Here is a 24,262-nt window from a genome sequence, read left to right on the forward strand (position 1 = left end):
GTTATTTTCGTGTGGTGAGCACGAATTTTAAAGTAATGTATTTCAATGGGAAGCATATTTTGTGATTACGGTAGCGAGTGGTATTGATAAGGCGAAAATCCGCGCAGGGAGGGTGGTTGGGGTGGTGGATGGGTCAAACAACACAGGACTTTCACCCCAGAGACCGGGGATCGCGTCCCGCTTGTTGTAGTTCCTTTCCGCGTTATTCTCTTCCTAACCACAACTGTCCCGTTGTTGTCAGCGCCTGCGTGTGACGGGAAATTTCCTAAATTATAAACCCTACACCCTAAAAGTCCACTATTAGTACAAGTACTGAAGGATTCATTCTGCAGAAGATTGTTATATTATATAATTGGTTATTAAAATCATAATGTAGTTTGTCAAAGTCCAGATAGTTTTCATCATTTTATATACTGTTGTGTAGTTGATTTATAAAAATGCATCATATATTATGTGATATATTGTGTGTAAAATCTTAATTTACAAAGTAACTAGTAACTTTAGATGTCAAATAAATGTAGTGCAGAGTACAGTATTATTCACTGAAATGTAGTGAAGTAGAAGTATGAAGTAGTATAAAATTGAAGTACTCAAGTAAAGTACCTCAGAATTGTACTTACCTAGAGTACATGAGTAAATGTACTTCATTACATTGCACCTCTGTGCTTTGATGAATTACTGCGAAGTGAACCTGTGACGTGATTAATCAAACAATCACCAGAGCTGAATCAGACACAGTCCTGTATAGTCTCCTTATCAATATAGTCACCAAATGACGCTTTAAACGCCTCATCTATTAAATATGCGCCCCTGCTCATTTCCCCTGAAGTGTAAAGCCCACTCCACTGAGAATGGCCATTACAAGTTGGGGGACATCTTGTGTCCACCAGTAAATAAAATTTGAAATGAAAATATTTGCAGAAGCTGTACTGCTGGACAGGAGGTGCTGACAACTGCAAGATGAAATATGTAATCAGAAAAAAAAATACCTAAAAACTACACACTCCACCAATATGTAATATGATCAATGGTTCATGGATCTTTTGTTAACATGGACAAGAACAATGTGTTCAGTCCCAGCTTATGAGAAAACATTTATGATATATATTTTTACAGGTTGAGTGTGTCTCTACGACAAAACATAAAATATTTGCATTCTGGGTCTTTCAGTGATGGAGCACGAAGAGCTGTAATTTAAAGAATTTTTAACTAGGTAATTAAACTTTTTGTGGAAGAACCTTATTAGACACTAACTATTTAAAAAAAGTATTTTTATGTCATAAAACATCTCTCTCATACGCCTATTTTTATATAAAAACAATTGTTTCTTCTTCTGTTAATGGAGGTACTCTTTATTTCAGACAAGGCTCAGTGCCTTTTTAAATCAGATTTTGTGTGATTATTGTATTGATACATGTGTTTTGTCCTCTTTTGAAAGCAATGATCCATGAGTAGCTCTGTCTTGGGTGATGCTGAACATATTGCACTGCCTCTCCTTTCACTTGCCCCTTTCCCATGTGGTTATCAAGGTTGTGGTTAGTGTGGTACAGGCAGTGGGAGGTGTAGTATATGTTGTTGTGAGTCAGGTTGTCAGAGGAGAGGCAGTCACTCTGCAGTGCGTGTGACGCAGCATCCTAGCTACACCGGGCAGTGTGAACACACTGTGGCTGTCGGCTCAGCAGGAGGAGAGGGATGCTAAGAGCTGCTTAATGCAGTCAGCAGCCTTGCTAACCGGGTGTAGGCGTCCGCTGCTGTTCTCCCACTCGCTCTTGGGTAATGCCCTGTCCTGGGGGGGGGGTTATGGAAAAGAGCCATCAATTCAGCTACAGTACACCCCTCCCTTGCCTCAAACGTAGCCTCTTCTCCTCCTCCACATTCCCTTTCTCTTTTTGCCCTTCTCCTCTAGCGGCCTCCCTCCATTATAATCCCATTCATTTATAGTCTGGTAACCCAAGGCAACGCATGAGGCCATGTTGCCTCATGTGTGTGTGAACAGCACCTATTGGTACAGAGAAAAAAGGAAGGCCTCGCTGCCAGAGCCTGATTGGTGCACAAAGGTCATCCTCCTGATGAACCAGTACGAATCAATCCCTTTTTACCGTGCAACCCGGAAATCACACACTAAATCCTGGCTCTGTATTTCTCAAACCCCTACTAGGAAGCCGATCCCACAATAGAAGTTCCATATGGGCATAACAGAAGGTTTATCTAAGTTAATAGAAATTAAAGTAGATCTTATTAATAACTTCTGCCTAGGTGAGTTAGATTGCAATAAATGATTCACATCCACCATTCTCCTCCTAGGTTTTACTGTCCAGTCTCTGTTTAAAGTGCTGTTAAATCGGGCCACTTGCGTATCATGTTCCTGGTGATCACATTTGCCTCGCTATGTCCTGCCAAGACATGGCAGCCGCAAGGTGTGAAGCCAGATTTCAACATTTCTGGCACAGGGAGGAAAGGTCATTTTACCCCGTTACTTCATCATAGGCTCAGGACTTAAAACAAGAAGTGTGTTGGAAGAAGGCATAACTGTATAACTTGGCTGCTGCAGCAGAGACCACGCTCCTTGATGGTTCCTGTATTTAGCACACTGAGGCAGTGCTCTGCCATTTACACTCAAACACTTTTATTTTTCAATCTTTTAGGCTGTGATTGACACCAGGGGTTGGGGCAGAAATCGATACAGCATAGTATCGCGATATTTTCCGTGGCAATACTGTTAAAATCGCAATAATATCGTATCGTGACATAAGTATCGTGATGATATCGTATCGTGAGGTCTCTAGTGATTCCCGCCCCTACTAAAAACAGGTTCTTTTTTTATTGTGTATAAAAAGATGCAGTTGCTTCGTGGGGTTTTCCTTCACAGTAGGGCCTCTTTTTGTTTTTTATAAAAGACAAATGATTAATAGTCCATTTTAAGTATCCGCTGCCTGTTAGGAAGCCGTTATATAATCAAAGCACTTTCACTGTGTGTGTGTGTGTGTGTGTGTGTGTGTGTGTGTGTGTGTGTGTGTGTGTGTGTGTGTGTGTGTGTGTGTGTGTGTGTGTGTGTGTGTGTGTGTGTGTGTGTAGATCCTGTTCTGCACCCTCAACACCCACAAGATTGACATGGATAAGCTGCTGGGGGGCCAGATCGGCCTCGAGGATTTTATCTTCGCCCACATTAAAGGGATCAAGAAGGAGGTGGAAATTTATAAATCTGAAGATGCCCTGGGCCTCACCATCACTGACAATGGAGTGGGATACGCTTTCATAAAGGTAAGAAAAAAAAAAAACTCAACTTTGCAACTTAACATCAACCTTATTTCACCTGAGTGGTGGCGAGTTATTTAACATAATAAGTGAATACATGAGACAAAATGAGACAAGGGAATTAATTGAAATTAATTGATTTGAAAGAAAAGAAACATCTGTTGTGTGTACCAAAAAGTTAGTAGCTGTCTTTATCTTGCTCATTCCAGTATCGGAAATGAAGTTGTATTAATGGTTAGGATTAAACCGTAAGCTGTGTTTATTGGTTTCAACTATCCCAAAAGTAATTTTAATAATGGTTCGCTTTTGTCAGCCAAAATCAGGTCAATACACAACAGGGATGCAGCTAACAACCTTTTTCATTAAAAATCTATTGATTCGTTTTTCAGTTAATCAAATAATCATTTAGTTTAATTATATTCAAAAATAATGACAACTGCAAAAACATAGGTAATACATTTACAATGTTATTCCACAACAAAACAAGAAAACTTAAAAAAAAAAATCCAAATATAAAACTAATAAATGTTTGATGTGTTTTAGATGGAAATTAACCTATAAAATGAGCTTATTATCAAACGTGTCATTGATTAATCATCTGTTGTTTAACTAATCAAATGATCATGTAATTCTTTTAGCTTTACTCCCATATCATTTTTTTATGTTTTTTTAATTTAACCTTTATTTAACCAGGTAGGCCGTTGAGAACAGGTTCTCATTTGCAACAGCGACCTGGCCAAAAAAAGCATAGGTGTGCAAGACAACAAATAGTTTCACATTCAATACAGTACAAGAATACAGAATACAAAATGCTACATTAAGTGCAGAATAAGTGGGCATTGCAAATGCCGGCACGTAGTGAGGTGTAAGTAAGTCGATGGATGTGCAATATTGTAGTGCAAATGTAGTAATACAGTTTTTTTTTAAATAAGTAAGCACTTGTTAGGCACACTCGCTTTGAACACTGTAAAACTATTTTCCTTTTAAAAACATATATTTAACATTTTTGTTTATACATATTTATTATATATTTTATTGTACTTTTTTATTTTATATTTATGATTCTTGACTTTTCCTTGCTTTTTTTTGTTATCTTTTCTCTTATGTTTATTGTGACTGTTATGCACCAAAACATCAAAAACATTTCTTGGATGTGAAAACCTACTTGGCAATAAACCTTTTTCTGATTCTGATTTCTAAAGTGAAATATTAAAATTAATTATTAATATAAAAAAATTAAGTGTTTCCTGCTTCAGAGGAACTTTGTGGTCATCTAATTCAAGATGCTCTTACTTTCCTTATTAAGGATATCACAGCATGTACAAAACATCAGTTGGTAAATAGACTTTGCACACAAGAAACTTTACAAACTTGCTTTCATAGCTGAAATCATAATTCAGCTTGGTATTTATGCCTTTGTTGATGCAGACTGGTCTAATGAGCTTATTTGGTCTCGGTGGTCTTACTCCACCATAACAAAGTGCTCACATGTGCCATCATGTGATGCCCAAACAGCACTGCATCTGACAGTGTTTATCTGACACGCTAAAGCCTCGGGTCAGTCTTGTGTGTCACTGGTTGGGAAATATGTGCAATATGTGTTATATGCAATATGTGTAATTTTTTTTTTTTAAGATCAATTTTGTGTGTGTATATGTGGATGTGATTTGCTACATTATGTGCTGTTTTGTTTCTATATTTGTTTTTTATTATTACTACTGTGGAGGCAGCTATACTGTATGTGTGCAGCATTTAAGTCCTAGACAAATTTACCTACGGTACAATAAAGTATATCCTATCATTTGATCTTAATCTAAACTTCTAACTCTAAACAACTTGTTGACTCTTAAGAACATGAATAGTCCGGCCTAATGCAGCTTTTCTTTCACATTTGGGCTATTTTACACCTTCTAATGCAGTATATGTTTGTTTTTGAGAGCTTTATGGAGCAAAATGAATTGACATGAACAGTTTCTCTGTCAAATATGCTATCTTCCTTTGGAGAAAAAGGCCAGGAAAGTATTATTCATATATATTCTATTTTTGTAAGTGAAGTGGTTTCGCATCAGTGGGCTCATAAACAAGAGAAAAGTAATTACCTTGTGTAACGTGATGAAAGAGCAAATACAGTAGAACAGCAGAATATTTTGTACACACACACACACACACACACACACACACACACACTTGGTTCGTTTTGCTCTCTTGTTTTGATCAGTATTTTTATCTTGGAAAATGCTTTAAACAAACCTCTTTTCTATGGCACTTTGTGCATAAATGTATGATGTCATTTTCTTGTCTTTTAATTATACGTGTCGCTGACTTCTTCTGTATTGCAGCGTATCAAAGAGGGCAGTGTCGTGGACGGGGTGAAGGTGATCTGTGTGGGCGACCACGTGGAGTGCATTAACGGACGGAACGTGGTCGGGATACGGCATTATGAGGTCGCCCGCATGCTTAAAGAGCTGCCCAAAGACAAGTCCTTCACCCTCAAACTGGTCGAGCCGATGAAGGCTTTTGGTGAGTGAGAAACAAGATCCAGAAAAGGTGTAGGTAGTGTACACATTACATAAGTGACCCACATGGTAAAAGGACAACAGATTCACCTTGTGCTGCAGTGTTTTTCAGCATTTGGGCCAGGACACATGAGATCATTTTGTGCATCTACAGGATCATTTGCATGATAAGAAAAACCAAAAACATCAGAATGCGTGTCTACTGTATATGCTTTTAGAAAGGTCAAATTATACCTTGGCTGATCATTGTGGTGAGACAGCATTGCTTTTCTTTAGGCCTACAAATAGCTTGTAGAAACCATAACTGGTCATTTTTATAATGTTCACTTGTGGTGGCCGGGTTAGCTCAGTTGGTAGAGCAGGCGCACATATATAGAGGTTTACTCCTCGACGCAGTGGCTGCGGGTTCGACTCTGACCTGCGGCCCTTTGCGGCATGTCATTCCCCCTCTCTCTCCCCTTTCATGTCTTCATCTGTCCTGTGGAAATAAAGGCCTAAAATGGCCAAAAAATCTTTAAATAAAAATGTTCACTTGTGGTTGTAAGTAGCTGAAAACATCAGTATATTGTTGCTTAAGTTCAGCAATGGGACAGTTTGCAAAAAAAATTCTTTCTGTGATGTTGTTTCCCTTCTGACCGACAGAAATGCTTGAGCCCAGGTCAAAAGGCGCCAAACCTCCCAGTGATAACAAGATCGGCACAGGGAGGGGGACTCTGAGACTTCGCTCCAAGGGTCCAGCTACTGTAGAAGAGGAGGTAAGTATCTTTAATTCAATTCAATTCAATTTTATTTATAGTATCAAATCATAACAAGAGTTATCTCGAGACACTTTACAGATAGAGTAGGTCTAGACCACACTCTATAAAGCCCCAACAATTCCAATAGTTCCCCCAAGAGCAAGCATTAGCAGTGGCTATTGCGACAGTGGCGAGGAAAAACTCCCTTTTAGGAAGAAACCTCGGCAGACCCAGACTCTTGGTGGGCGGTGTCTGACGGTTGGGGTTATGACAGTACGGGATGTAGCGTGGCACAGCAGAGCATGGGTGGACGCGGTGGACGCAGCAGGACGTAGCCGGGCATTGCAGGGAATCCCAGAGCGTAGCAGGGTGTAGCAGGTCCATAGCCACAGCTGCACCCAAGACCCAGGTCTTGGTGTTACCCTAATCCGAGGCGATGTTCTGGGCGAAGAAGAAACATAAGGACTCCGGGGAGTAAACTCCCCAGAGCTAGGTGAGTAACAAGCACTTCTGGGACAGGATGTGCATAAAAGGAAACAAAAGAAAAGAGCGTGTCATAAGAAGGAACTTCCTCGGCAGTCTAGAATTATAACAGCATAACTAGGAGAGGCACTATATTATTGATTATACGATAGGTAAATCTGATGACTGTAAAGAGAAGCAGAGAGAAGCAGGGGTGCTGTGTCTGCAGCTATACACCCTGCCCCGCCGGTCTAGGCGTTCACTGCAACTCCTCACTCCCTAACTATAAGCTTTATCAAAGAGGAGAGTTTTCAGTTTAGTCTTAAATGTAGCGACGGTGTCTGCCCCCCGACTTTACTTTAGGTAAACCCACTGAGACTCGTGTGTGACAACTCAAGTGTACAAGTGTTGCGGATGTCCTATACTGGGAAAGAGAGCTTTTCCCCCCTTTGGACATGGAAATGTCCTACACTTTTATGATGCTTGAAGGTTGTCTTTTTTTTTTTTTTTTTTTTGCTACTGATATAATCTTAAAGGTTCTCTCTGTTGAAAACACACACAGACAGACAAACCAAAGATGGTACCCACTTATCCCTACACTCTCCCTTAATCCCGTACTATGGAATAATAAATCCCTGATGAGACTGATCTCCTAATCATATTTTTGTTGAAAATTTGAAACATCCTTGGAAGTGTTGTGAAACAACATTACATCAACAAAATACAGTAAAACTGAGGAACTGAATGATTTGAAACTGAGTTGTCTGTCGTTTTTCTAGCCAACAGAATTTGAAGAGAAGGCAGTAAAGAAAGTGGATGACCTCCTGGAGAGCTACATGGGCATCAGAGACACTGAACTTGGTGAGTATAAAATATTCATGAGCATTGGGATGTCTGAGAGTTGATTTGCCTTTGCATTTTCTCATACTTAAGGTATCTATCTATCTATCTATCTATCTATCTATCTATCTATAGGTTCATTTTGTCTTTCTAGCATATTTGTATGTTGAGGTCTTAGTAGCTGATATCTGTCATACTAATTAGTCTTAAATGGCTACATTAATATTAATTTAGAGTAGATGATTAGATGGGATAATATCAAGTCAAAGTGATTAGGCCTCAGTTAGCCCTATCTGTGACCTCAGTCTGTATGTTACTCCATGATTTAGTCACATAGTGTTCCCTACGAAAACCCGAGGAAAAAAACAAAACAAAACATTATTTTATTCATGCCACTCTGCTCTACTCTGCAGGCCGGAGCTGTGGCCATGACAGTCTGTGGAAATATTTTATTTAAAAGTCGGTTTCGACATTGGCAAATATTTTATCATTCAGGGCAGACATGATTTTAGGGAACACTATGTGAACACATCACAGACTCAGTATAAGTTTAATTAAGCGAAGCAAGGAAATCCTGTAAAGCTTGTGTTGTACTCTTCTCTCTCCAGCTGCTACGATGGTCGAGGTCGGCCGTGACAAGAAGAACCCGGATGAATTTGCCATGGCGTTAGATGAAACCCTCGGAGACTTTGCCTTTCCCGATGAGTTTGTCTTCGACGTCTGGGGTGCCATCGGAGACGCCAAGCAGGGAAGATTTTAAGTTTGCTCCTGCCTCCACCACACACACACACACACACACACACACACACACACACACACACACACTTCTTCCCCAACTCGCCTCTTAATATCCTCAGAAGCAAACTGGACAAACTTCAACCAGCACAAACTTTGTTCTTAGGCATAGCTTTGCACTTGGATGCAAGTCAAGTCGGTTACCATATGAAATTTGATGTGTTATCCATGATATTCCAACACTGGACCTGCCTCCTGCATGCTGAAGAGTTGCTGATTAATTCCTGATGTTGTATAAACCTTTTGTACACCCCCCTCCCCCCGAGAGACATGATCGCTCCAGCTACATCTTGTTCTTCTTGTCAGAACAGCATACATAGTCAACAGTGGTCAATTACACTGGTTATGAAATGAAATGGTATGTGCACACTTTAAATCGCTGTTTAAATCACACTTTATAGCTGTGTCATTTTGAATATGCAGATGTATCACACAGCTTTTTATAGACTTTTTTTATATGTGGAACTGTTGCTGATTTTATAGCAGCAGCATTGTGTAATTAGTGTAATTATAGTCATTGTAGCAATAATTCTCTCAAGCTACCTTTTTTTTTTTTTTTTTTTTTAATTTCCCTCCATCTTTTAAAATCTTATAAATGACCTCACAGGGACGAAATGTCGGAGCTTCGGCCACGTTCACTTTGGTGATGTTTGTTTACTTTGTGATTTTTCTTAAAAACTCTGCTCTGTGCCCTGACACACCAACCCGATAATCGGCCGTCGGACAGTCTGGCGAGGTCAGTGACTCGAGTCTGTTCGGTGTGTTCTGTGCCGCCGTCCATCGGAGGAGCTGTGGGCTTGCATTTTGGCTGACCTGACTTGCTGGGTCGGAGGCCGGGCAGTCGGACTCACTCCACCAATCTGATTGGCAGTACAAAGAACAGACAGCTTTGTCTTTAATTGCCTTTAGCCAAGTTTGATGACACGTTCCACCAACATTCCTTATGTTTCTCATGTCGTTTTAGTCTGTTAACACTGTTAACATGTCATGAAATGAGGCTTATTTAGAGAGGCATGCTTATATTTTATTTCCCTGTAATTTATTTTATCATGAAAAATCATATGCTGTAAGACATTTTTACACTGAGATATGGCTCTGTATGAAAGAAAGTTCTTTCCTAAATAAGCCATTTTGAAGGTTGACTGGAATGGGATCAATTGCAATCCAATGTCTTAAATAAATGCACTCGCATTAATGTAACTGCACTATTTAAATCACTGTCAAACTGAATTTAAATAGTGACTTGATTAGTGTCATCTACTGATGTTAACTGTTGTAGCAGTTGCATATTGTTTGACAAACCATAAGGGATCACTATTGTTGGATAGACAATAAAATTTGATATACTGTTATTATAGCTGTGTCATAAATGCATCCAGCTCACAACGACTTGGTACAACAAACTTTATTGGCACACTTGGCTGTGTACATGTATAAAATACATCGAGACACACAACCAATGTTTGCATCCCTCAAAGAGTTTAACAAGGCTGGGGGGAAAAAGAACTGAGTGGTGTCACTTCACGAGCAGCAAAACAAATCCAGAACAGGAAAAAAACATTGTAGATATAGCTTAAGTACACATACAATGGCAGGATTAAATGAATACTTATTATTTTACAGATTTGGATAATAGAAATCAGAAGTCCAGAGCTCCATGTTGTAGTACATGGTAAATATTATCACAGATATAATGAATGTACTGTAGAGGATTTTGGAAGCACATTACTGTAGGTGTTTGACTATTGATCTTGAATATTATAAAGTACTTTATCATTGCTGTTGGGTGAAAACATAACTACTGGTTAAAATGAATGGGAAAGTTGTCTACACGGTGTTTGTCAAACTTCTCATAACTACAGTAAAAAAGACTTAACTGTCATGGTTGTCTAGTTACAAACAAGGCAATTTACTTAAAACTTGGCATTTTCCAGATGTGAAGTTTCCATCAAAAAACAGTGTATGCAAATGAGTTAGTAAAGTTACCTGGCTAGCTTGAGTTGGTTGTATCCTCTACAGACAGTAAGTACAGTACATGGCATTTAATTAACAGTTCAAATATACACAAACAAAGACGATGACAGGAAATGAGTAGTAGTGTTGGAAAAACCGTACTGGACTAAAATAAATCCTCAAGCACCAACGCCTTTTAAAGGTTTGCTCGGTTTGGGTTCAGTGAGATGGACGCCACCGTCTAAAGAACGAGTTGAATAGTGAAAGCTCTGAAGCACAGGCTCAGGCGAGGAAGTGTAGCCCTTACGGCCTGATGCCCGTCTGCCTGCTCACAGTTCGTCTCCAGCGTGACCCTGCTTGAAGGCGTCGCCTGTCAGTTTCTCCTCCGCCTCCTTCATACCGGACACAACTATGCAGGAAATACACACCATCATCAACCTCATACTTGAGTTTCCTTCAGTCCAAGCAATCATTTCTGAAGAGCCAGCAGCTACATCACATTGTAACAGAATATGTTCTGTAGGTAAACGATGATGATAATCTGGATTGTTACCTTGTTCGGCGCTGCTGTAGAAGTACTTGTAGTTGGGATTCCCATTTTTGTTGGTGATTTCAGGATGGACTTGACCGCTGGGATCTGTGAAGAGTCCAAATTAAAAGTTAAAATTTAAACAAAAGGCTGCAATAGCCATTGTTTCCTCTATGAACTAATATGTACAATTATTTTATTGATTAATTAATTATTTGCTCAATTAAATGTCATGGAAAAATGCTCCAACATCCAAAGCCCAATTTGATGTCTTCAAATTGCTTGTTTTGTTCAACCAACAGTTAAAAAGGGTGGGTAATTAAAGGTATCATTTATTATTACAGAAGACTAGAAAACCAGCAAATATTAGCATTTGAGAATCTGGAACCAGTACGTTTGACACTTTTTACATTAATAATTTGATTGTTGCAGTCTATTAGTTGTTTTAGCTTTAAAATAATACTTGTACCTGAACTGTTCACAACATCACCATTAATATTCTACATTTAGCTTAACCTTTCTGTGATTTGTTCATTTAATCTTTATAGAGTTTACTGTTGTATTTACCACTACACACAGGTGATATTTTAAACCCAGTGGCTTTTCATTAGTCCAATCAAAGGTTGACAATTTCTACCTGCTATTTATTGTTCTGTCAAACGACTGTAAACATTTTGTATGTGCTGATAATTTTCTCGGTGTTGTCCAATATGCATTGCAGTTAATTGACCGATTCTTGTTATTTAGTTTGCTTTCATGTGCAACATCTCAGGCTTTTTAGGATCCCAATAACATGCCACTGAAACTTAAATCCAGCCTTCTGAAAACTGTGGCACTATGTGTTATCCAGGAAGAGAAACTGTGCTATCAGTCTCTCCAAAGGAATCCCACAAAGAGTTTACACTTTGTGACTCAACCCCCTCCGTACCGAGGAAAAGAATCCGAGGAATGTATCCACCATCGGGGCTGAAGGCTTCATCCTTTGGCTCCTCCTCATCCTGTACAAATAAGAGATAAGTCATAATTTACAAGCCTGGAAACAAACCTCAACCACCTAAACATATTTGTTAAAGTGACTGTATGTAACTTTTTAATGTTTCTGAAACTGTGTCATTTTTCATATAATGATCATAAATGACCTGTAACAGCAAACAAGACTAACAGTGAAAAGAATGCTGTTTTATATATAGTTTTTATTAATGCCTTTGCCCGGGTCCGACTTTTCCCGCAGTCACAAAATGATTTGTTGCAGGTAGACGGCGCTACAGAGCACACGTTCTGATGGGTCACAGATTTCTTTGTAACACCGGAAAAGCCTGTGTTAGTGGATCCAGCCAGGTAAAAGGTAGCAGGCGATTTCTTTATATAGGCCTAATTGTATTTTTATTTTAGAAGTTATATGTTGTAGTTATGGCTAATACTGGGGCAGGGCCATCACAGAAAGAAAGGAAAATAAACGAGGAACAACTAAAAGCTAACTAAACTAAGACGACGTGCGAAACCGAGTCAATCTCGGTCGGGCTTTCAACAGATGGAGACAATTACGAGATTGTAAATAATTCAAAAACGTCCCGAATTGGCCCTCAGGTATGTAATATGTCTATTATATTCATTAAATAACTTTACAATGCGTGATGTGGTTGTACTGTATGTCAGTAGCTTATATTAAATTACGTCCCCCTTCCATTTAACGCGGACGTTTAAATCCTTGTCAGTCCTTGTTTGTGTTGGCCTACTCTTTTCTTTCCCCTTGTCCCCCTGTACCTGTGTAAAGCGTCCGTGGGTTTCATGAAATGCGCTATATTAATATAAGTTGTTATTACGTTGGTTGCTACAACAAACTCTTAATGCTTTGGCTCGTGACACAGAGACAGTGATAACGTTATCCAGTTTAGCTCACGATACACCCAAAGTAGGTAGCCGTATGCAACACTTGAAATGCAACGATGCATCCGGAACTTATTCTTTTATTGTAAATGAATGGTTTTCTGTCTGTGCAAAACATCTCCCGGTAACGCTAACTCAGTAATACAGTGGGCAATACAGCACCGTATAGAAAAGATCTTTACGACAGCACGTGTGGTAAAAACACTACTGCTTCTGTCCAAAGCGGCCGCTAGAATCAACACAAACTTAGTGACAAAACTAAGTTACATATAGCCACTTTAATGTTGGCTACCAGCACAATCACAATAAAATACAGAAGTTAATTGAACCCTAGTTAATTTAAATGAACAGCATGCTGGGAAATGCCACTCAACACATCCTTACCTCCAGGTTGACCATAACAAAGTTGTGTGCAAGTTCAGAGATTTCCTTGGACTCAGCAAATTTGGGCTTCAGTGCTGATGTAAAAAAACAACAAAATACAATTAATCATAACCTTGTATTGTCATCAAATCGTCTGTTCAACAAAGTCAAAGTGGCCAGTAAAATAATTGGCATGCAGCAGCTTTCTTTAGCAGATATCTTTGAGGGACAAGTTTTGCAGAAGGCACGGCCGATCTTAGCCAGCTCCTTGAGAAATTTGATCTTCTCTCTTCTGGGTGGAGATACAGCTTCCCCAGGGGAAAAGCAATGAGTTTTCATTTTTCTTTGTTCCAAGTGCAATAAAAGCGTGTAATTTGCACTGAACCTTGACTGCACTAGTCAGCAGCACGTTTTCATGGCTTCCATTCAAATTATTTCATACTTTTAATGAACAGATACTTCTTTTTGTATTTGGTTGGTTTCTGTACTGTTGTGATAAATGTCCCATGTCCTTGTAGATTCAATATTCAAAATTGAAAATCCTTTTATTAATCCCACAATGGGGAAATTCACAACTGCATGTTGTGTTTGTGGTTTTGCCCTCTACTGCAAATCAAATATTCCCTCAAGGGACAATAAAGGTCTAAACTGGACTGAAAAAAACAAAAAACAAAACAGCTTTAACAATAAGTTCCTGTTTTAAGTGTTTGCCCACATTACAGATGATAATTTGGCTGAGCATGCAGGATAGGCTAACTTACTCATCTGCATACATGTATGATATGGTTCCTTTTCTATCTAAACAGGACCTTTTTTTCCAGTAGCATGTAGTACTGTTTTATCAGTAAAAGTTACTCAGCAAAATCACAAAGTATGCTTTTTAAATGTAAAACTGAACCTAATATATGCAAAAACTATGTTTGCATGCTGCCCAATTGCTTTAAGTCAGAAGTAGTCATGGTGTCAACATACAGTAGATGAGTATCACAGAAATATTAGCAAAACAACTACAAGACTGTTGGATATCTTGTCCCTGATTGGTCACACAGTCAGGGCAACCCTTTACCTATTTTCAAGATGAAGCTGTCATTAGTGTTATTAGTTGCACCTATGCTTTTCCAAATCAAAATTTGTGCTGTGAAAAATGATTATGGTTATTACTATCCATTGTCTGAATGCATAACTAAGTGTAGAAGTGTAAATTACTGATCCAAGGAAATGTTTTTGGCAACCATATGTCCTTTGAACTGCTTTATCAACACTGAATGGGAGAATGATTGGGTTGACTAAAAAATGAGTAGAGTATGAGCAGAGTAGAGCCAACCTGTTTTTTTGCTCCTCATCGACCTTGCTGCTCTTTGTTTATTTTACTGTTTTTTTTTTATTGTTAGTTTCCATTTTTATTGTTATTATTGCTGCAATGTCGACGAGCATAAAACCAAAGAATTTTACTCTTGGATACTTTTATGATTGAGACGTAATAATAAAGGAATCCTGAATCTTGAATAAAGCTACTTTAGCTTTAAAACATTAAAGTCACAACAAAATAAAGTTGGATCTAATTAAGCTCTTTTCAGACAGGAAAGGCTACATTTATTATTTAAACAGTATCTAACCTGAGGCTTTTATAGTGAAAGGAAGAGAAGAGAACATTGTTTTACCTTTGCAAGCTCCACACCAGCTCTTGTGGATGATAAGCATGATTGGCAGCCCACTGTCAATGCAAACACATGAAAACATTTGTCAAGACCAAAACTGAACACTGAAAACTAGTAACTTTGACTTCAGTTCATCAAGTATGGCACTTTATTAAATAATATATACACTCATCTTTGCATAAAAAAAATTGAGTAAACGCTACTGATAGCAGTCTGCTCCAGTTATTCGTGGAAATGTAGACGTGGGGGATTTCTTTAAAAGCCATTTTAGGCCTCGGGGCCAATGAACATACAAAAAGCGGCTCAGCAGGGTTTCAGGAAGTGTTTGTAATATGTCAGCTCTCAATGTGAACTCACCTGGCCTCAGCTTCTTTCTTGCCATCATCCAGCGTCCTCCAGTGGATGTTATCTCCAAACCCTGCGGGGGGAAATACATTTATAAGCACACCAGCATTGTATAACTGGTTTTATATTCCTACAACAGGGTGGGTCTGCCCTAAATACAGCATCAACAGAAGGAGGAAACAAATGAATAGTGGTAATTTAATATCAAGCTGCAGGGAAATATCGGCTCTGCCACCTGTAACTATTTACTACTAACTACTTGTAACTAGCTTGCAGGTGCATATGGTAGCAGTGGGACAAGTGATCAGTACAGCAATAAATTATATTGTGATGCCTCCTCTTGCCATACTAAGGCAACGGTGTATCCGCATGCAGCTGCATGGCATGTGGCTTTTATCTTAGGTAACATTTGTTGGTATGAGTACTAAACATTTTATTGTAGGCTTTGTGAAGTCCATGTCTGTTCACAATTCCACATACATGTATGAGAAGCATATGTGCAAGCAATACTTTTTGTAATAATTACACTTCCTTCACAGTTGGAACTTTAATGCACAATATACTGCGTTGGTAAAGGATGCGAGCTCTTTATGCAGTTGTCCAGTGTACAGAAATAATCAAAACCAATTAAACATATGTCATTAATGATAGTACATGAATGAGAAAGACTGACACAAAATGCCATGTCATAATCTTTCCAAAAGTGAAGGAAAAACTCTTTTGTTCATCAGGACTTATTGTCTATGAAGTTTGACTTATCCTACCTAGATCTCATTCAGGTCATTTGTAACATAGTAAACCTTTCTGTTGTTTTCACTGCTTATAAATGAAAACATCTTGTGCACCTTATTTCATGTATGGATATTTTATTTTTACTATTTAGACAGGTTAATGTGTCAATATCAATCAAACTGGTTTAGGTTTAATCATTTTAAGAATGGAGTTTGTATTTTTGCAAATTAACTCTTGTATTACACTATGTATATTTATTTTATTATGCATACTAAACATATTTGGCATAAAAAAATGTTATTTTGGAAAAGTAAACTTTTGTCTCATTTTAATGGAATAACCGTAAAGGAAATAATATGCCTGTAGAGTGGTGTTGTAAGTCGGTTAACCTGAAACAGGAAATTAAGAGTTAATGTGTGGCTGACAAAGCACACCCTCTGTCCAGGACACAGACTTTGTGATCCAGGATGCTCATACAAAAGACAGCCTAGCTCTCCTCTGGCTGTGGTAACACTATCAATGACCATATTTTGCTCATACTCGCTTCAGTTTGTACATTAACTCAAAAAATATAAACTCACCTTTCCCGCTGGCTGCTTCCACAACCTCGTGAAAGCACGTCAAAGACAACAAAACCTGCAGAGATGAAAATAAAACGAAGTTCACTAGAGACGCTTGCATTTTGATTGGCCTTTTTCCTCACAACTACGGCTAGATGCTAATGGCAGTGACTGTTCGTGAACCGGCGACCCGGACGTTCAACCGTTACATTTCACAATAAAAGTCTGTCTAATAAAGTTGTGAAGTGTTGTGTGTGGGCGTGCGCACGCGCGCGCATGTGTGTGAGTTGCATCTTACTCATCCTATTGGTCAGCAGTGACTCATTTTCCATGTTCACATGACGTCACATCCACACAACCGCGTGCTCCTGCCAGGCTCCTGCCTGCGACTTCAATCTGGTCAAGTTAGATAACGAAATGTCAGAAAAAGACCAGAAATCAGTACGAAAACAAAAGTTTAAAAGCCACAGACTATTTAAAAATAAATATATATAGGGATTTCTCGTATTAAATCCCACTCAAATATATTACAATTTACATTGTTTCCCCTTTAGTATTAATATGTTCTCTACATAAATCAAAAATGTACTGTTGCGGGAGTCACGTTAGTTTTATTGTGAAAATATTAATAGGAAGTATCTTATATTGCTGCTGTCTTGACGCGGGTTCAAGCCGCACCGCTTCAGCCTCATTAAAGTAGCGTGAACAGTTCATCGGACTGTCAGGTTATTCCTTTAAACAGGTAAAAAAACACCTCATTTTGTGGCTATCATCTGAGCCGGTTTGTTTTAACATTTGATTTTAAGTTGACGTTAACTGTTTGCCTTGCCAAAAAACGAAGGCCAGTTCGTTTATCTTGTTTAGCCACTATGCTAGTATTAGCTAAATTAGCTTTCTAGCTAGTTAGCAACCGAACTAGCTACAGTTACGTTATACTTGATGTCATTTTAAAAATTAGCTCCAGATACTTTCCTTTGTTCTTTTCAATTTATGTTGGTTAATGCCGACAGTGAGTATGTGTTTAGTATAACTGTCAGCTGGTCTCGCTCAATTTTGCTAATGTGTGGAAATGAGAATTATTGTAGCTCTGATTGCCCAACTCATGCTGTGCCCATTGCACTTCCAAAAAGTAACGTTAGCTAATCGCATGTGTTCCTTAAACTGCTTGTTGTTTTCTGAACTGTGAAAAACTGTATGCTGTTATAGTCATTACCGCAACTGTATTTGTCAATTGCTCTTATGGGAACGGCATTAGAATAATCTAATAAAAAAAGTTAAATTTGTTTTTATTCACAAACAGGACACTATGAATCAAGAGAAGCTTGCCAAACTCCAGGCACAAGTGCGGATAGGTGGAAAGGTACAGTCTGCTACTATTTTTTGGACATACTATTACATCTCTTGTACTGTGACAAATGCCCACTATTAAAATCTCAAACAGGGCTATCAGATTTCTGTTGACTCAGTTGTTGCTCATTTTAAGGAGTGTGATGGCATTCAGCACCTGCCAGGTCTTTCCTCCTGACCTCAGCATTCTCTTTATGGGCCCTTCCGTGGCCTCTTTGACTTTATTCAAATGAATTGTGAGGTCTTCAGCCACACACTAGGTGGGGTTGTTTGCTGTGACTGAGGCCTTGTGCCCTTTTCCAGATGACAATATTTTCTCAAATACAAAGTACATTTACTTGCACATTTTACCTTACTTTACCTACCAAAGAGAGCCATGTTAATATTACATTCATTATTTATTCTGTGATCCTGGGTCACTGCTTTCATAATAAAATTAACACTGCATTAGCAAAAGCTTGTTGAAGTCAAATTCCGGGCTTTAAAAACTAGTGTTAGAAACTGTTTAAGCACAGCTGTTTTCTAGAAATAAGTAAATAATGTGCCCAAGATATAATGGAAAATGTTCCCAGATATACATTAAAATTGTCTGAAGTGACCCAGTGGTAATAAACTGTATTTGACGTTTTGATAAATTCAGCTGTCTAAACCTTTTTTTGGCATCCACACCTGTTCTTTTCTCAGGGAACGGCCCGCAGGAAGAAAAAGGTTGTTCACAAAACGGCATCAGCGGATGACAAAAAACTCCAGGGCTCACTGAAGAAACTGGCAGTGAACAACATCGCAGGGATAGAAGAGGTGAGCTATCAAACGAAAACTGTCAGCATTGTACTATAGCTGGACTTTATTTTTTTGTCCGAGACTCCTGATAAGAAAAGATGAGAAATAGGGAGAGCCTAACCAAAGCATCCAATCATGTCATCTAGCTTATTTTTAGAGTACTCTTATCCACTTGGTTCCCACAAGGTGTTTGAGATAAATCTAAGCACAAAAAAACAGATGCAACTTGAGAATAAGACATTAACCTGATTGTTGACTTTTGTGCTTGTGTTTTTCCATGTCATTTAAACCCTTTTTTAGTTGATAATTTGTCATGTCATTTGTCGTATGTACCTCTGACATAATACCTTGACGAAATCAGGTTTTACTGGCTCTAAGTCTGACTGTGTGGTTTCTATTTCCTCAGGTGAATATGATAAAAGATGATGGGACAGTGATCCACTTCAACAACCCCAAAGTGCAGGCATCTCTGTCTGCCAACACCTTTGCCATCACAGGCCACGCTGAGACCAAGCAGTTGACAGAGATGCTGCCAGGCATCCTGAGCCAGCTGGGAGCTGACAGCCTCAGCAGCCTGCGCAAGCTGGCCGAGCAGTTCCCACGGCATTGTGAGAGCACACACACACACACACACTAGGGCCGGGCATCGTTCAAAATCTTTCGATCCAGTGCCAATTTCGATACCTCAGTTTCGATACCGGTTCCTTAACGATACTTTTTTCGATACCGTATGTTTTAAAATCCATTTCAACATCAACAAAACACAAAACTTTTATTTTCCACCTTAATTGTGAATCAAAACAGTTATCAAAATTAAAAAATTCTGGTAACACTCCTCACTCAGTAACATTAATAAAACTGGTAAAAGAACTTTAAAAATTAACAAATAAAGAGAAACTTTTTTTGCCACAGCATGAACATATTATAAATAATAAATAAATAAACAAATGACATTGTGTACAGGCTAATATTGAACTAACTAAAATGCAAAGGAATGTAAAGAACAAAGACTTTTTAGTGCAAACTGCATAATGACACAAACCGTTAACAATAAACTTGGTGACTGCCCTGTTGCCAACATTGAACTAATGAAGAACTAACTTAAGTGCAAAGGAATGTAATTGAATTGAATTGCCTTGTTGCTGAAAGGTGCTGTAGAAGTAAAGTTGCCTTTCTTACCTCAGCCTGTCAGTCAGTCATCAGGGCACAGAAACCACTCTTGTGCCTGCTTGTCTCAGAGGAAGTGTAAAACAGCAGCACTCTGACCGCTTTCGGCTCTCCATTAATATCATATCAAAAGCTGTCTGCGTGAAGTTTTGAAAAACTGTAACCACACTTGAAACCACTTTATCGGCATTGTCGTGACTCACTGACTTCAACCAAACTGCAGAGCTCACGTAGTTTACTCCGTCCGCACCTCTGCGTGTGTGTGTGTGTTGGTCGGAGCTCCGCTCTGTGTCAATATGCAGAGAGGACAGATAAGCTTGGATGCTTTTGGAACCGAAATTTGGCACCGAAAGATAAATAATTTTTTGATACTCATAGGATCCGGGAATATTTTTCAGTGCCATAAAAGTATCGACGTTCAGTGCCCAGCCCTCAAACACACACACACACACACACACACACACACACACACACACACACACACACACACACACACACAGACAATGTCAGGGTTCTCTGTGGTCGTGTATATCTGGGAAGTTCTTGGAAGTTTTTAGAGGTAGGAGATGAGAATGGAGGGTGCTGTGGTGAGAAAAGTGACCACCTTTCAACCACAGGACCAGAGTTCAGGTCTCCATGTTGGCAAACTTCCGACCACATTAATGACCCAGACGTTAAAGGCAGCTGGTCATGGTTGAACTTACCTAAAAAAAGAAACGCAGTATGAATATGCTTCCTTTAACCCGTCAATGTACTTAGCAGATTAGTTTGACAGCTTTGTTTGTTTTGAATCACTAGAGAACCAGTAAAGATTAAATCTATAAATTAATGAACTAGAGAAACTGGTTATAGCAGCGACGAAAACTGAAGAGAACAACAAAGACTGAGGAAAAAGTAAAAACCGCCACAGAAAAATGAACGTTTAGAGACCGATTGTTATTAAAGGTTCTGAAATCCAACACTCTGGCTGAGCATCTAGATGATTCAGTTTAAAGCAGTTGACCTTAGTGTTTTTATATGTAAATGAAAATAAAACCAGTGAAGCAAACTGGAAATAGGAGCAGCTTTTCCAGATTGGCAACACAACTAATCGTGATATAGTTTTTTTTTTTTCTTTTCCCAGCTGTCTTGAAATTGCAGATGTTGTAATTTAGATTTTTGCCGAGCATTTCACGGCATGTTGAGCATGCCGTGAAATTTTTGCAAAAGGGTCCATTTCAGCGGTCAGGTTTCCTCAGAAAGTTTTAGCAAAACAAGGGGGATCGACATTTTGAGACGATGTGTGACTTTTTTGGGACAGAGAAATGCAGCCACAACACAAATGTTTAAAGCAATGCCAAATTCAGACTTTTACAATAAAATTTTGGTGGAAACGCTGGGACATGCACACTTGTTGACATAAATCTGCATTAATTATCACGTAATTTACTTTTGCCAATTTTCAGCTCAACTTTTGATTCACTCTTGTTTTTTTTCTTTTATATATTTTGCAGCAATGGACATGAAAGCAGTCAAGGAGGAAATTGCAGAGGAGGAGGATGACGATGTACCAGGTATAAATGCAGATAATTGTTTAATTTACTGAGGGCATTTAAATTGTTGTTCGTCATGCTTTTCAGGCTTATGCTAAAACGGTGCTTCTTCTTTCAAACGTCACCTTTGTAGATTATCTAAGGGTTTGTTTCCAAAATTACACATTACATGTGTTCGGGGTCGTGTTACCATTTTGTCAGTCAAGAAAATAAGGAATTAAATTTAGTTTGCATCCTTGTTTTCAAATAGTTTAGATCAACAATTCAGATGCAGAGTGTTAACAATAAAAGATTAAATCACTCACTATCCTTTCACAACGTGTTAGTGGGACAAAGTCCTGATGCACTTTGTTGTTTTCCATCTTACAGATCTTGTGGAGAACTTTGATGAAGCCTCAAAGGATGAAGCAAACTGATGAACCCTTTTGTTTTCCTCCGTCAACCGTTCTATTTTTTACCTCTTACGGACTCACAGAGAGCATTTCCTCTTGTGGGAAACGGTTGTTAAAGGTGCGAGGCATCATCATCTCCGGAGATGTGAACCACTTTGGTTTAGCCTCCCACAACAGCACAGCAACAACAACATGCAGATACAGTAGGTTTTGATTTCAGTAGGCTGTAATATTGTGGACACGCCAAGAAAGGAGGATCCGCACGAGACTCGGCACCAAAAGGACTACTACTTTAGAAATAAGCTTTCTACATGGTTAAACGTGGCTAGTATTTAAGAGATTGTTTATTAAATTACAGTTAAAGTGAATGGAGAATTCATTTTACATTATAGTGGTGATTATGAATTTAATAAAACATTTTTGGGCTATTGATGCATCTCGTTATTACTTCTCAGATTGGTTTTGGCCACAAGAACACACCTCAATGACAGCGAATGGGAAACAAAAACGTCAGTAGTATTGTATTACCTACATGTTGATAAACACATTTGAAGTAGTGGTTGAGGCCTTTTATATGTAGTATAAGTATTTGTTACTGATACTCATTTTATAAATAGAAAAAAACATTTAGCCTATAAAAAGCCCCACAGTGGCCTTCTTCCTTTACACTTCCTTGAATTCATAGATATCTGAGCTGCTGTAACGGAATAGTCTGGGGGGGGGGGGGGGAAATTAACTAAAAATGTAAAACTAAAATCTATTTATTTAAAAATGCACAACTTTTGATTTTGCTCATTGGTTATGTTGCTATAGCTACGAGGATTAGCACTAGTGCTGAATGAATTAAAATGGAAGAACATCAGTCAACAGTGGTGGAAGAAGTATTCATATTTCAGTTAAAGTAGCAGTAGAACAATATAAACTACATACAGTATAAGCGTAACTTCTCAATTACAAGTAAAAGTCTGCCATTGAAAATTTGACCTAAGTAAAAGTACAGTATTTTCAGCAAAATGTATTGAAAGAAAGTATATAAGAATGATATGAATGTGAATTAATAAGTAATCAGTATTTTGAATGTATCTGGTCAAAAGGGGGCTAATTTGAACTACTATATTATGCTTTTAAGTATCATACTATTGTATAGTTTAATATACAACCATACCTAAAATTGTGTAGACTAATAAGTTTTGTATGATGAATCTTAATCTGCAAAGTAGCTGTCAAAAAAAATTGTGGAGTGAAAAGTACAATATTTCCCCTGTCATAGTGGAGTACAAGAAAATGGAAATACTCTTAAGTACATTGCGTTTAAGTACAGTACTTGTATTCCAATTTTTGGTAATTGATTGTCATTTATCAAGTAAAAACTCCAGACTTTTTTAACCTCACAAAGGAGATTGATTACTTTCTATTATATTTTTATTTTTGTTTAATAATTTGTTTTTGTCTGTTGGTCACAAAAAATAGGTTATATTACCTTGGGTTCAGGTAACATTACGTTTTTTTTACTAATTTATTAAGTAGTTATGAAAGTAATGAAATAATGAAAATAACGGTTAGTATTGGCCTTAATTTTCATCTAAATAATTTGTTGTTAAAACGTATGATTGGGTGTGCAAATAAGGAGGGGATGAAAGAATTTCAATTTTACATACATTTTCGCCAACACTCTTAATATTCAATTTCATTGATCACCTCTGACGCTCTTCTGCTGCATCGTGCTGATCAATGGGCCGCTGCTATCACTATCTAGCGGCAGGAGAGGTCTGACAAGGTTACCGGGGATGAATGTGCCATTTTAGCTCTAGTGTGTCCTGTGTCGTGCTGTGGGGGGTGGGGGGATTGGGGCGGGGGGATGGGGGTGTAAAGATGAAGCTGCGGACCCGCCCCGGGGTCTTATAATACATCCATGGGCTCACCACACCACCTCCAGCCCAGTTTGAGCTAAAATGTCTCTGCTGCTGCTGCTGCTGCTGCGGCTGGACCACAGTGCATGAGCAGGATGGAGCCGAACCGCTTTAGAGATTCGTCAAGGTGCACAGTGAAAGCTGGGTCAGAACCGGAAACTGTGTTGTCGCCTTCAAAATAAGGGCTCAGAACAGAAGTTAGGGTTGTAAAGGGGAATCCGTTTTTTTCAGGATGATTGATAATATCTGTTCAACATAAAGCTTTTAAATGCTGGTGGTGGAATGATTGCAATGACTACAACTTTTGAAGTACTTCAATTTCATGGTACTTTATACCTCTACTTCATAACTTTAAAGCCATCAACCTGCTAGGGACTGCAGATGAAAATGAGCCTGCATGGCTAACTGTGGCACATTTACTGTGGCATATGCAGCTTACACATTGATGCATCGCTAATAAAAATACAATATTGTAATATATGATATAACACAGAGAGGACCC

At 38.5% G+C, this 24,262-nt stretch overlaps 3 protein-coding genes across 3 annotated transcripts in view; 2 read left to right on the plus strand and 1 right to left on the minus strand.

Moving 5' to 3' along the window:
• The window catches only part of gipc2 (GIPC PDZ domain containing family, member 2), an 18,369-nt gene extending 8,269 nt beyond the window's left edge, over positions 1 to 10,100 (plus strand). Inside the window, exons 2-6 of the mRNA XM_031293704.2 lie at positions 3,076 to 3,261; positions 5,595 to 5,775; positions 6,414 to 6,526; positions 7,750 to 7,831; positions 8,419 to 10,100. Coding sequence (XP_031149564.1) covers positions 3,076 to 3,261; positions 5,595 to 5,775; positions 6,414 to 6,526; positions 7,750 to 7,831; positions 8,419 to 8,570 — 714 coding nt within the window. The 3' untranslated portion in view covers positions 8,571 to 10,100. The remainder of the gene's footprint in view (positions 1 to 3,075; positions 3,262 to 5,594; positions 5,776 to 6,413; positions 6,527 to 7,749; positions 7,832 to 8,418) is intronic.
• On the minus strand, positions 10,039 to 16,876 carry txndc12 (thioredoxin domain containing 12 (endoplasmic reticulum)). The gene is made up of 7 exons (XM_031293707.2): positions 16,654 to 16,876; positions 15,353 to 15,413; positions 14,999 to 15,051; positions 13,359 to 13,432; positions 12,016 to 12,085; positions 11,112 to 11,195; positions 10,039 to 10,967 (listed from the first exon to the last, which is right to left on the minus strand). The coding sequence occupies exons 1-7, from the start codon at positions 16,751 to 16,753 to the stop codon at positions 10,888 to 10,890; spliced, it is 522 nt and encodes a 173-aa protein (XP_031149567.1). The 5' UTR covers positions 16,754 to 16,876; the 3' UTR covers positions 10,039 to 10,887.
• A 369-nt stretch (positions 16,877 to 17,245) lies between these two features.
• Positions 17,246 to 22,280, plus strand: LOC116045822 (transcription factor BTF3 homolog 4-like). Its single transcript, XM_031293708.2, has 6 exons — positions 17,246 to 17,374; positions 17,933 to 17,992; positions 18,664 to 18,777; positions 19,166 to 19,367; positions 21,420 to 21,479; positions 21,828 to 22,280. The coding sequence occupies exons 2-6, from the start codon at positions 17,939 to 17,941 to the stop codon at positions 21,872 to 21,874; spliced, it is 477 nt and encodes a 158-aa protein (XP_031149568.1). The 5' UTR covers positions 17,246 to 17,374; positions 17,933 to 17,938; the 3' UTR covers positions 21,875 to 22,280.
• The last annotated feature ends 1,982 nt before the right edge of the window (positions 22,281 to 24,262 follow it).

Source organism: Sander lucioperca, chromosome 9, assembly GCF_008315115.2.
Source record: "Sander lucioperca isolate FBNREF2018 chromosome 9, SLUC_FBN_1.2, whole genome shotgun sequence".
Classification (NCBI taxonomy): domain Eukaryota; kingdom Metazoa; phylum Chordata; class Actinopteri; order Perciformes; family Percidae; genus Sander; species Sander lucioperca.

Coding starts and splice junctions, on each gene's coding strand:
- txndc12 (XM_031293707.2), bottom strand. CDS start 16,753: ATGCAAGCGTCTCTAGTGAACTTCGTTTTATTTTCATCTCTGCAGGTT. Junction 15,414..16,653: donor GGAAGCAGCCAGCGGGAAAG/GTGAGTTTATAT, acceptor TTCCCCCCGCAG/GGTTTGGAGATAACATCCAC. Junction 12,086..13,358: donor TTGTTATGGTCAACCTGGAG/GTAAGGATGTGT, acceptor TTATTTGTACAG/GATGAGGAGGAGCCAAAGGA.
- LOC116045822 (XM_031293708.2), top strand. CDS start 17,939: ATGAATCAAGAGAAGCTTGCCAAACTCCAGGCACAAGTGCGGATAGGT. Junction 17,993..18,663: donor AAGTGCGGATAGGTGGAAAG/GTACAGTCTGCT, acceptor TTCTTTTCTCAG/GGAACGGCCCGCAGGAAGAA. Junction 18,778..19,165: donor ACATCGCAGGGATAGAAGAG/GTGAGCTATCAA, acceptor CTATTTCCTCAG/GTGAATATGATAAAAGATGA.